This window comes from Ciconia boyciana, chromosome 16 (assembly GCF_034638445.1).
Source record: "Ciconia boyciana chromosome 16, ASM3463844v1, whole genome shotgun sequence".
Taxonomy (NCBI): domain Eukaryota; kingdom Metazoa; phylum Chordata; class Aves; order Ciconiiformes; family Ciconiidae; genus Ciconia; species Ciconia boyciana.
In genome coordinates, this window is record NC_132949.1 from 5,822,501 (window position 1) to 5,834,937 (window position 12,437).

The 12,437-nt window shown below is 34.2% G+C and overlaps 1 protein-coding gene across 1 annotated transcript in view; it reads right to left on the reverse strand.

Annotated features, from left to right (window-relative positions):
- The window catches only part of STXBP4 (syntaxin binding protein 4), a gene marked incomplete in the record, with an annotated part of 77,254 nt that overhangs the window by 57,042 nt on the left and 7,775 nt on the right, over positions 1 to 12,437 (reverse strand). Inside the window, 9 exon segments of the mRNA XM_072880802.1 lie at positions 2,242 to 2,320; positions 3,387 to 3,570; positions 4,230 to 4,336; positions 6,460 to 6,592; positions 7,155 to 7,284; positions 7,975 to 8,060; positions 10,282 to 10,356; positions 11,238 to 11,307; positions 12,310 to 12,405. Of these exon segments, the coding sequence (XP_072736903.1) occupies positions 2,242 to 2,320; positions 3,387 to 3,570; positions 4,230 to 4,336; positions 6,460 to 6,592; positions 7,155 to 7,284; positions 7,975 to 8,060; positions 10,282 to 10,356; positions 11,238 to 11,307; positions 12,310 to 12,405 (960 nt within the window).

A 12,437-nucleotide genomic window follows, 5' to 3' on the forward strand; every position in this document is an offset into this window, starting at 1 on the left:
GCTAGTTGCATTAATAACTTATGGTGCATCTATTTTATTTCCAACATACACAAATGATTAAGCTGAGGAAAGGAAGAGAAACTAGCAGTACTAAGCAGTCTGTATGCAAGATTTCAGAATAATTGCTTTTTTGTTTTGGTGTGCGTGCCTAGTTTTAATGGAACTCAAGAAATGCAGTCACAGCTTTGTCATGTGACACATTCAGACACACTTGTGGATACAACACAAGAAGCAGGAACCTTTGGAAGCCTTTGATCACAGACAGTAGGCAAAAGGAACAGTTAACTATCAGTTTCTTTGTATTTTAGATGTGTGTAAATAGAACAAATTCATTAACTTGTTTTTTGCAGAAGAAAATTGAATACTTGTTTGCGTTCATTATTTACAAATATAATGTAGATCTTAATTCATTATTTCATTAATGGACTAGAGAGGTACTGAAACCAAAACCAGCATTTGAAAACTAAAGGATCTTGGAGTTTGAAATTCTCTCTAAAGGAACAGAAGGAATCGCACAGAATTCTTTTTTTTTTTTTTTTTAGTTTCACAGCATATCTGTTTCCAAGCTCAAAGTAATTTACATTCTCTTTATATGCCAAAAGCATAAACCAAAACATCTTGAAAATCTCTGACACTAACACCTCTCACATGCTATATTAAATTGTGAAGACAGTGGGCTAGAACCTCAGCTGAATTGGCACACTTCCTTTCAACTCAGAATGAAAAAGCCTTGTGTATGAGTTTGTGCAAGAATTTCTTAAAATTATGCTGATTTTTCTTACAGCATTTAAAAAAAATAAATCTAAGAGCTACTTTAATTTTTCAAGGTTACCTTTGAAAGGTTGTCCTTGAACAAGAGCAGCATAGGAGAAGTGGCAGCTTTGACTAAGTACATCCTATTAAATGAGACTAAAATGAAACTGTGAAATGAAATGAAAAAATGAAATGACAAGAAACATTACAACTGGAGCTGCAAGTATTTCTGCTTTCCACTCTACTAGCTACTTCATTCAGATATGTTAAGAAACTGTGGCCTTCTTGGTCTCTTTAAGCAACAGTGAAGCTCCCGTGCATTGCATTATATTAACCAAGAGTCTTACATTCTGATTATATTAAAAAATAGCCTTTTGTCTTGTTCCTCTGATATAGTTGTGGTGTTTTTCATGATCAATATGAAAAAACTGTGTGATCATTAAACTCCAGGTGTATTCAATACTACAACCTTTCCAGTTTCAAAAGTTCACATTCAGTCAGCTCACCCTTCAAGGAAGGAAGCTAACCGGACAGACTGCAATATGGAGACTGTTCCATTTAAAATTAGGATATCTAATATGGGCCCTAATAAATGCAGGTACAATTTCAATAACATCAGTGGAGCAACATCTAGAATGAATCAGGTCCTGTATGTTTGTCCTTCCTCTTCTCAGTATATTAGACATCAAGTTGAGAAGCACAGGTTATGCTTACTTACTACAGCCTGAAGAAAAAGAATGTAGTTCAGGTCTTCATATAGAAATACAGAACAGAATCAGTTATATTACTGTGTCAGTTGAGACTCTCGTGATTATGTCAGACTACTACATTTTCACTGTTTGTAAATACAATGCATATTTGTTTCCCAAAGGAATTACAGTTGTTCCGTTCAGATTTGGTTCTGACCAAATTCTACAACCTCTATTTTTCCTTAGTGTTGTTTTCAAAATATATATTTACAGATATGATCAAAGTGACTATTGTTTTTGAATGTCATGACTCTCAAATATAAATATACATATATATTCTATTTGTTATTAATTGAAAAACTGTTAAAGAGGTCTATGTGTTATTTCTATCCTTCCAGTATGCTGCCCTGATTTAAAAAAAAAAAAAAAAAGGCGCAAGCAGTATACATCCACAGAATTTCATCAAATCAAGAAAGCACAGTTTCTATGGCAACCTAATCTTGATCTATATGTGAATCTTCATTATCTGGTTTCTACTGAGTCTATTATCATTACTGCTCTATAGCAAATGTTGTGATCACTTATTTTTGTTTGGTTTCAGCTGTTTGGGAAAGACAAAGTAAGTTATATTTGACAGAAGCTACTAAACAATCCATTGATCTCAGTCCTTTTTTTAGTACTACAAGAATAGTGCAATATTCCTTTTTTTTTAAACACTATTGAGTCTCACTATGTACTATTTTCTGTATGACAGTTATTGAAGAGGAAAAGGGTGGCAGGGAATTAAATCATCATTTACCAGTGGCAGACACATCAGTAGGACTGCTGTCTAGAGAAGTAGTTGGAGATTGCTCTCCCATCTTGACTCCAGTTTCCATCTATGAAAGAAAATCAAAAGTCATGAAATAACCATTTCTAAAGCAGATCACAAGCCAAACTAGAAATACATATTAATGTAAAAGAGAGGGAGAAGAATGAAGACCAGGGGGAGAAATAGGGCTGGATAGATCAAAACAACCCTAGGAGAAAATGGAAGGCATGGGTGGTGGTGGTAGCGAGAAGGAATGCCATTCAAAAAACTTCGATCAGGACCTTATCAAAACCTTAGTTAGGTTTTGAATATCTTCACAGGTTAAGATAGCACAGCCTCTCTAGGCAAACTGTTTCAATGTTTTTATCTCTAATAGGAAAGAAAAATGGGTGAGAATTTTAAGTACAAATGTAAGAACCATTGAGAATCACCTGTTTCGACTTCGTTTGACATGGAACATTTTATTCTTCCTTGTTCAAAGACAAAACTTTATTTAGTTTTACAAACACAATAAATTGAACATGTTTTTTTTAAAAACTGAAATAATAGAGTAGTTTTAAAATCTTCTTTCTTATGGTCAACCTTACTTCTTTACACTAATGGTGAGCTGTATGAATTAAAGGAACAATTGTTGCTTAGCTGAAATAAAGGGGGGAAAACGACATTCTTCTAGGACTCTGATTTTTAAGCAAAAATCTCATCATCATGGAGGAAACGTAAGTTGTGAGACTGTATTGTACTCACACATATGCAGTAATCAGAGAGTACTTTATCTCTGAAATATGTAACTATATACATCCGATTCTGAAACTTTACTCCCTAGAGAAACAGTAAGGAGAACTTTGTATCTAAGAACACGGTTAATGCTTATTTTATTTGATTTGTTTTCTTACCACAAGTCAACTAATACCCTTATTCCTCTGATCAGTGTGGTTAACTCTACTGTCACACAACATGTCTTCTGGAAAAGTCTTGATATTCCAAAGAATTAATATTGTGCAGGAAAAAGAGCCAGTCATTTTCTTACTAGAGTGGAAACTGAATTAAAATAACCTTATACTGAAATTCCAATAAAATTAGGAAAAACCACCATTTGCTCATTTTATACTAAGAGGAGTAATAAGTATACTCACAGCATTTGGAGCGAATGTTGAAACAAGCTTCCCATTAGGAGATGCAGGAGGACTAAGTACTGCAGCCTGTTGCTCTCCATATGCTACAGAAGATGTTAAGAGACTGGAAGGACGTTGCAGATTCTCTGAATAACTGGGAATATTTTTTTGTCTAATAAAAGCTATCTCCCAAAAACTTTCAAGCCTAAAATTAAAATTAAAAAAGCTTCAACACATTGTATACTATACTGTTCATAAGATTATATGCTACTCTTGCAAAAATTACATTTTCCCATATTTATTTTTCTAAAAGGGTGTTCTATTCCCCATCATTCTATTCCCCAAGTTCTATTCCTCACGTTGCGCCAGGGGAGGTTTAGATTGGATATTAGGAAAAATTTCTTCACCAAAAGGGTTGTCAAGCATTGGAACAGGCTGCCGAGGGAAGTGGTTGAGTCACCATCCCTGGAGGTATTTAAAAGACGTGCAGATGTGGTGCTTGGGGACATGGTTTAGTGGTGGACTTGGCAGTGCTAGGTTAATGGTTGGACTTGATGATCTTAAAGGTCTTTTCCAACCTAAACGATTCCATAATTCTATGATCGTTAGAAAAGGCAAATGGTGTGGGTTTGGGTTTTGGCAGGTTTTTTTTCTTTTGAAAGGAATTAAAGTATCATAATTTTACAGGTCTAAAAGGTTCATCTGAGTCTTCTTTATGAAATAATATTGCAATTGAGTATTTAAAAAGAATTAATATCCCTTGCATTTCCTCTAAGTATGCATGACAAGACATTTCACAATCTGATCATAAATATTGGATAATAAACCATTTTGGAGGGTTAACTGTTTGACAGCAACAGATACCTCATCTTCATTCTGTTGATTATACTTTTTGCCTCTTCATAGGAGACACCAATCATTGACTCTTTGTTTATGGATACAAGTTGATCTCCAGGCTTCAATCGTCCATCCTAACATAACAAATAAAAACCCAAACCCACAAATGTTATATTAATTGCTAACACTACAGAAAGAACTGTATAATCACAGCACTTTAACATATTCCTCTGGATCCGTTAAGACAAGAAATATCAAGAATGGCTACCCATTTTACCTGACAATCTTCCAGAAATAAACAGCAGATCAAACAATTATTTAATCACCATGATAGCAATCATTATAAAAGCTTCATCAGACAGAACGGATCTCAGATATTGTGTAAAGAAGAAACTGGACCCAGATGCATACTTCTGTCAAACAAACCCCAACCAAACAAACCACAGATAGTAATTTTTCCAGCGAGGAGTACCAACCCATGTGACTACAGGAAGCTTCTTTACTAATTAATTCAGCTGTGAGCTGGATTAATTTGTATTTCAAAACCAAATTCTTGGCTATCCATGGGACTGTTCAGGCACTTACTAGCCATATTAATCTTAATGAGAAAACCAGATTAGTCTATTAGGAATTCACCAGTCAAAACCACGATACAAATAATATTGTCAACTTTGTGCTTCTGTTGAATTAATTGCAAACTTTCTACCAACACAGGAACATATCACATTTCTGTCTCGGAGACTGTAAGACAAGACTTTAAACATGCTAGGCTAGATTTTTCACTAAGACAAAGCTTTTGTTACTCACATTTTAAAAGACACCTCAACAATTTAACTGAAAATTCATGTAATTCACCTGTGGTTACAGAGTTAGTTATGACATATGTCTAATGTACTACACATTAAATTACACATAACATGTCTGTGTTCTTCAGCTCCTAAGAATTTAATCACAGAATCAATCTGACCATGTGAAACAAACTGTGAAGAAGATGATACATAGGAAATAAGTAAAATACCTTTTCAGGACCCATATAATTTTACGTATTTAATACCCGCATACCATAATTTTAGCTGTGTTATTTCAAACCTATGATAGCACTTTACTACATATTTTGTCACTTAGTGTTTTGGTTTTGATTAAAGAAAAAAGTTGTAGATCTTTTATTTTGCTTGCATCCAGCCTATTAAAAGATATCCATTTCAACGCTGCCCTCATGTGGCAGAGATTTAAAATATCCTTGCTACTTAGGTTTCTCAAACAGGACAACAAAGATTGGGAAATTACCTCTAGTATTGCTAATATTAGAACCTACTGCAAATTAATGTCTCAGTCTCTCGATTATGTATGATAGGCTTTAAATTATATGCTTACAATGAGAAAAATGTTTTAGAAGCCACAACAAAATAGGAGAAAACAAAAGAAGAATGATCACCATTTATCTACTGAAAGAAGTCCTGGAGAAACATTGCATCTTTTCCTTCCATCTTGGCCTTCTGGGATTAACCTTAATCTACAAAAATTCAGTCACAAATAGTTACAGACTGTTTTGGGGCAAAACTCATTGCTTGTGAAATTAACTCATACCCTCTTGCTTGACAAGAGGCAAAAAATGGTTATCTACACACCAAAATAACCATAACTCAGAATACAAAAGAGGACACTTGGACAAAGAGTTCTGTGTACTTGAATGAGACAGTTCTGTTATTTGTTTGTTTTTTAAAACTGACAAACCCTCCTGATTTACATATTGCATGTCATATATGAAAACAGTAATCAGTACTGATTCATACACTTTATTAGTCTGCACTATCAGAATATTTTTTATTCTAATTTGTCTACACAAGGCTTTCCAACTGCAAGAATCCACTTAAATTAAGTCCAAGGGAAAAATGATTTTTTGAATGTCCAAGGAAAAAAAAAAAAAAAAAAAAAAGAGATGCAATCTGTAGCTCTGTCCCATCCATGCTGATTTACCTTGCATCATGTAACCTCTTAAAGAAGTTGATTTCTTACTCTCTCATATGTAAATTGGGGAATAAGATCCTTATTTACCTCAAATTAACTCATGAATAATTTTCATTACCATGTAACCATGCTATAGTGCAATGAGATAATTCTGTTTAAAGAGAAAGCAAGGAAAAACACAAATTTCGCATTTAAAATATAACTGTATATATAAAATACTGAAGTACGTACTAAATGAAGGCAAAAATACAGGTGACTGAAGGGAGAGGGAGGGAAAAAAGGGCTTTACCTTATGACAATCGCCACCAGGGATAATTTCTTGAATATATACCAAAGGCCCTTCATTTCTGTTAATTCCTCCTACAATATTCAAACCTAGGCTTGTTCCTTTGCAAACAGAGATAATCTGAAATGCGCTATCCCTACAAAGAGAAAGAAAAGTACAATTACTTCACAGAGCTAGATACTCAATAAAGACTCAAGTGATATAGTATCTTCATCTTACTGATTTCACAAATATGCATTACAGCAACAAATAGAAATAGCAGACATTTAATCTCAATGTTCAAATATTACACTGCGTACTTACTACAAAAATCAGCAACTTCAGCTGTTACTTCTGGCAATTACAAAAAGAATTGATATATTATTTTACAAGGCTAAAAGCTCCTCTCTACTATATATATCCAAGGTTTATGGGAGTACCTAGGTACACACAAACCAGAAGCATTAATTCATTAGGAGACACTAAGATCAAAAGTCAACCTGATTAATCTACTTCGACCATGTAAGCAATAAATAAATGAGAAAAATAACTTATTAAAACTGAATGTTTGCAATATCAATGGTATTATAAGTTACAGGATTTAAGAAAAAAAAAAAAAAATTGAACACTTAGTACTCAACACAAAATTCTGCTGACCAGCCAAATACAGCATTTTCTACAGCTCACACAAGAGAGTTACAGTCAGTTTTGGAAATTACTTTGCAAGCTTTGGGGATGGTGATGGGACAGAATTATTTCTGCTGATGGTGGTGATATTATCCTTCGGATGCAACTGAGGACTCTGTGACCTTGAGGATGACCCAGAAGAAGGGCTGTCTATAGATTTTGCTTAAAGAAAAAAAAATAATGAAAAAAGGAAGTAGAACACACAATTGGGAAAAAGTACAAAATTTCAACTCATGTAAGTAAGTTCAGTAGGACTATTTTCACATTAGAAAACAGACAAACTATAAGCAATCAGTCAACCAAAAGAAAGCTTAAGTCTACACAGCTAAGAATTGCGAGCCACCCCGGGTTCCAGGAATAACTCTTTAAAACATAGCAAGCAATGATTTTTTTCAAACTGGGTGCAAAAAAAAAAAATCTCAACTGACTTTCCTAAAGAATAATCACTTATGCTATATAAAGGCATCCTAATTAGGCAACAATTCCACAAGGACTAGAATTTATGGTACTCTAGCTCAAATTTTTATTAGTACTTTGAAATCTTATGGTACATTTCATCTACAAATATCAAATACTTTTCAGATTATTCATTAATTAAAATTGCTGAAAGTAGGTGGTAGTTTATTTATTTTAAGAGTTGGGGAAACTGACACACAAACCCCTCAAGTTACATGTTCAGACTACAAACTAAATGTTAAAGTCTAAGTAAACGTGTGTTTTGCCTGACTTCCAGTCACTTCCTCCAGTATACCCTCCCCCCAAATGAAAAGAGTTTTAAATGCAATCTTCTACTCCACCAAAGTATGACTACTATCCTACAGGATTATCTCAGGCTAGGAAGCAATCTCTCACCAGCTAATAGTTGTGTTGGAGAACTTCTTGCAGAGCTGGTGTCACTGTGAGAGCCATACTTATCCATCAGGTCAAGAAATTCTTTCCTGTAGCAATAAAAAGATCCTCTCCATCAGGATTTGGCAGTAGTTTAAATGCACCCTTTGAAACCTGCTACTGTTTCTACTGAATGGTTACCCTTCCTCAGAGGAGGAAGCTCAACCTCAACTGAAAGAGGAAAGACCTGTCAAAAGTTCGGAAGAGGCAAGAAAAAGATAAGGATACAATAGCAATAGACTATGAATGAAATGGACTATTGGTAGAAAAGCTTAATTATTACCTCTCTTTATCCCAGATTTCAAAACTTTAAAAATTTGTAATTCACGTCAGCTACAGATAATAAGACAGTGGTATTACTTAGGTTCAGAACAAGTTACTTATATTAGAAGGAACCAGACAATATACCTATAGCATACACATATTTTTAAGGAATGCTTTTAGTTCAACTATACTGAACAAGAACCCAGAAGAGACTGGCAAACAAAGCTGTGGCACCTCAGAAAAGAGGATAGAAGAAATATTTACTAATTATTCAAGAATGAGTAAAACAGATGCAAATTCTTAACTTCTCTTTAGCTTTCTCAGAAATTTGCGGTCTATTTCATCTGAGGTAGCTATCATTATATATTAAATATTGTATGTGCTTGGGCTTTGCTTATCTCTTTCATTATGAAATCTTTTTTAAAAAGCCCCAACAGATGAAAAAAAGGGCGACTCTTGGCCAGGCGCACTGTTGAAAAAAATAATAATAAAAAATAAAAGAAGCAGCTCTTTGCAGAAACCAATCATATTGTAACAAACTGGCAAAAAAGCAGCAAAGGTACATCCTGTATTACATGCATTAAAGAGAAAACAAAACCTCTTGATTAATCTAATACTGAATGCAGCCTAATTTAAAAAAAATGTTTATAATCTGAGCTATGATTACCTCAGTGATAACAGATTAAAAAAATATAAATAATCTAGAATTATGTAAGCCAGAAACATCAGCAAATTAATATTATAGAATTAGAAAGAGAACATAAATTAACTGATTGCAGGGAACGTAATTCCCAAGTAATTTCAGTGACTGCAGAGGGTTGTTGAAATCTGCTGGTTGCAGTATTTTTTTTTTAAAATGACAAAATTTATTGAAGTAATGCCAGACCCAGGGAACACACATAAACGCAGTTGAGTGTAAATCAAATAATCTTTTAACACAGGAATCTGCAGTCACAAGAAATTAATTCACAGGTGTCTGAGTGAGGGACTGTATGTAGTGGCAAATTCTGCATTGGGCATACCACCAGAACAGTAAAAGGACTGATGGATTTTAATTATTCAAGGAGTTTAGAGGAACTAGGTCAGCATGCTTTAGATAAAAGCAGATTAAGAGTGGACCTCACATATATCTAAGCAGTCTGAAAAGGGAGAGATCAGAGGCTACAGAGCGATGTAAATGTCTGTCAAATGCAAAAAATAAAGGAGCAGAAAGAGGAAGCTTAAATCGGACAAAAGGCTAAAGGAATTTAGAGAAAATTCCGTTATGGAGAGATTACTCTGTAAGTGGAACATCCCAGGAAAGGCAAATAACAGCAGATACTCTTGCAATGATTATTAAAATATAGTTATGTAACAGCTGTTTCCTCCACAGATTTAAGTCAAAAGGGGATACAGACCTGCATCCTAGCATTTCCGATGATTCTCTGCCAATATTGGTTTATATGCTTAACTTTAAACAGCAAGGTTAAAGCAATATTTAACATAAATATCCTTATAATGGATGTATTTTGGACTACCTGCTGCAGTGAACAGTTTAACCTACTTATCCAAACTAATTCAAAGCTCATTAAAGATTGAAAAGCAAACTTCTGAGGGGAAACAATAACTAAATCTGCCTTTTTTCAGAAGGCAAGACCAGCTTAAATAATACAGTTCTGTGGTACTGTAGATCTAACATATTCCTCATTTTTTTATTATTTTAAAATGTGAGAAGTATTAAAAAAATTATCACAGCAAATAATTTTTAATGGTATTAGCGGGTAACATAACATTTCAATCCTCTTCATTAAACTGAAATTGGCCTGAGCTTGTTACTTTAATTGATGCAAATGGTCTCAGAATGAATTGGTATCAAATACTACACAGAAAAAAGTGACATGTGGTACAATTTTGTGATTAAAACTAATCTGAAAGAAAAATATATGCAAGCCTGCCCACCCAACCTTAGATATAGCACTGGCTTTTTATTAGTCTTGAGCTTAAAACAATGTTTTATGTTTCTCTTACTTTGCTTCTTCATCTCTAGCAACTAGCAGAGACATATGATTAGATGCTGATGCTGTTCGCAAGATGTCAACAGCCCTAGAAGGGGGGGGAAAAACAATCAAACAAATATACCAGGGTGCTGTCAAGAAGTACACAGTGACTAATGCTAAAAGAGCAGGAAAATGGACAAATTCTTAATGTAGTTAATAATTTTAACTGCCAGATACAGAGAAAAAAGCTTGCCAGCAGCATAACCCAAATTAAGCACTGGACAACTGAGCAAAAGATAGATCTGGTGAGTCTGTGCCTGGTGACAGGAATAAAATGGGATTGTCCTCTCTTTCCCTTCCCTTCTGTTCCCATCTCTCCTTGGTCCACCCTACTGCCTCCCTGGACCTCCTTCAGGATTATGAGCCTACACCAGAGAAAAACTACTGCTCAGGTATGCTTCGTTGCTCAGGATTTCCCTCAGCAATATATACTATAATTTTTCTTTGAATTTTTAATCTGTCTCCAACACTAAGCTGCATTGATCTCCGGTGATCCAGCTACAGAAACTATCGAATGTATTTTACAGATTCTTCTAAACAATTTCTCCTTCACTGTCCCATTACAATGATACTTGTTAGCTGCATCATTTACATTCACCAGTATTGAACCAACAGATAGTTATAAAAATATTTTAACAGCTGAATATGTTTTAATGCTATTTTCACATACATTCTATAATCTACATCATTAAATTACATCAAACTACATCAAACTAGCTTATTCTGTCATTATAAAAGCATATAAAGTCCTGTCACTTTTCCATGACAGTTTTGCTGAATTAGATTTATAGGATAAATTAATTGCCAGTTGAACTCCAAGGACCTCAGTGGAGTTGTGCTCTTTGTATCAGTGGTGGATAATGTCAAAAAAATCCGCATATAATATTCCAAGCTCTAACAAACATTTAGTAATCAGTACAAACATACCTTTCATTGGTTACTCCAATTAAATTTTCTCCATTGACATCCAAAATTAGGTCGCCAGTGAGCAAACGGCCTTGTAATGAAATCAACAGTAATGCACAAATCAACAGGAAAATGGTGAACGTATTGTATCACGGTAATAAAACAGGGCCTTTTCTTTCAATTTTATGTGATCTAATGCAATAAACAACCTTATGACTTCTAGCAGGTTAGGTTTTGATCCTAATTAAGCTAGGTTATTGTGGCAAGACTAATAACTATCAATCAGTCTTATTAACCACAGAATAGCCACTGAAACAAGTGTTATTTAGCTATTTGTATTATTTACACATAGCACTAATATTTGTGGGACTGGGATTTATATTTCACAGTTGTGGAATCCACTTTCAGCTGAATTTTGCTCTTAACATACATGCAAGTTACTACATATAGATACATTAATGTTTTATACTTTATTAAAGACATCGAAAAGATTTTTTAGAACCAATTCTATTTTTAACCTCCTGCAAATCTCAAGTTTAGGAACTATCACTTCTGAAGTAGATTTAGACTATTTTAAGTGATCTTTCTGCACAAGACCAGATGGAATCTCAAAAAACCCCATACACAGACCTAGGACAGAAGTATATTCTGCAACTTTATTATTGCAAACTCTACTCTCTGTATAATTTCTTTTTCCCACACTGAACATCTTGACCATCATTTAAAAAAAAAATAATTATTGGAACTCATTAAAAATACTAGTTCTATAAAGGAAACACCACTCTTACCCCTTATGAATTAAAAGAGGTTCAGCATCTCGACACTTATTTAGCAGTGCTGAAAGATTGACAATTGCTTTCACACCAGCCATATCTAGATTTGAACACATTTTCGAGAACTGAGAGTATTAAAATCTTTCCCCATGAAGGGTCCAAGTTTCATTTCTCTATCTTAAAGTAAGCCACAACATCATTAATCCTGACTAAACCATGCTATTTTAAATATCCTTATGCACAAAGTAAAATAAAGACAACTTCTTTTGTCAGCTCTTTATATGCAACATGTTTGTAACAAAAAATTTCAAATTACTTACTATCTACAGCAGCAACCCCTCCGGGTAGAATTCTCTTTATGAAAATCCCATAATCTTCTGCTGTTTGTGCCCGATAACCTCCAATAATTTTAACTCCTGCAGAACAAACAAAAGAAACAGGCAAGAAA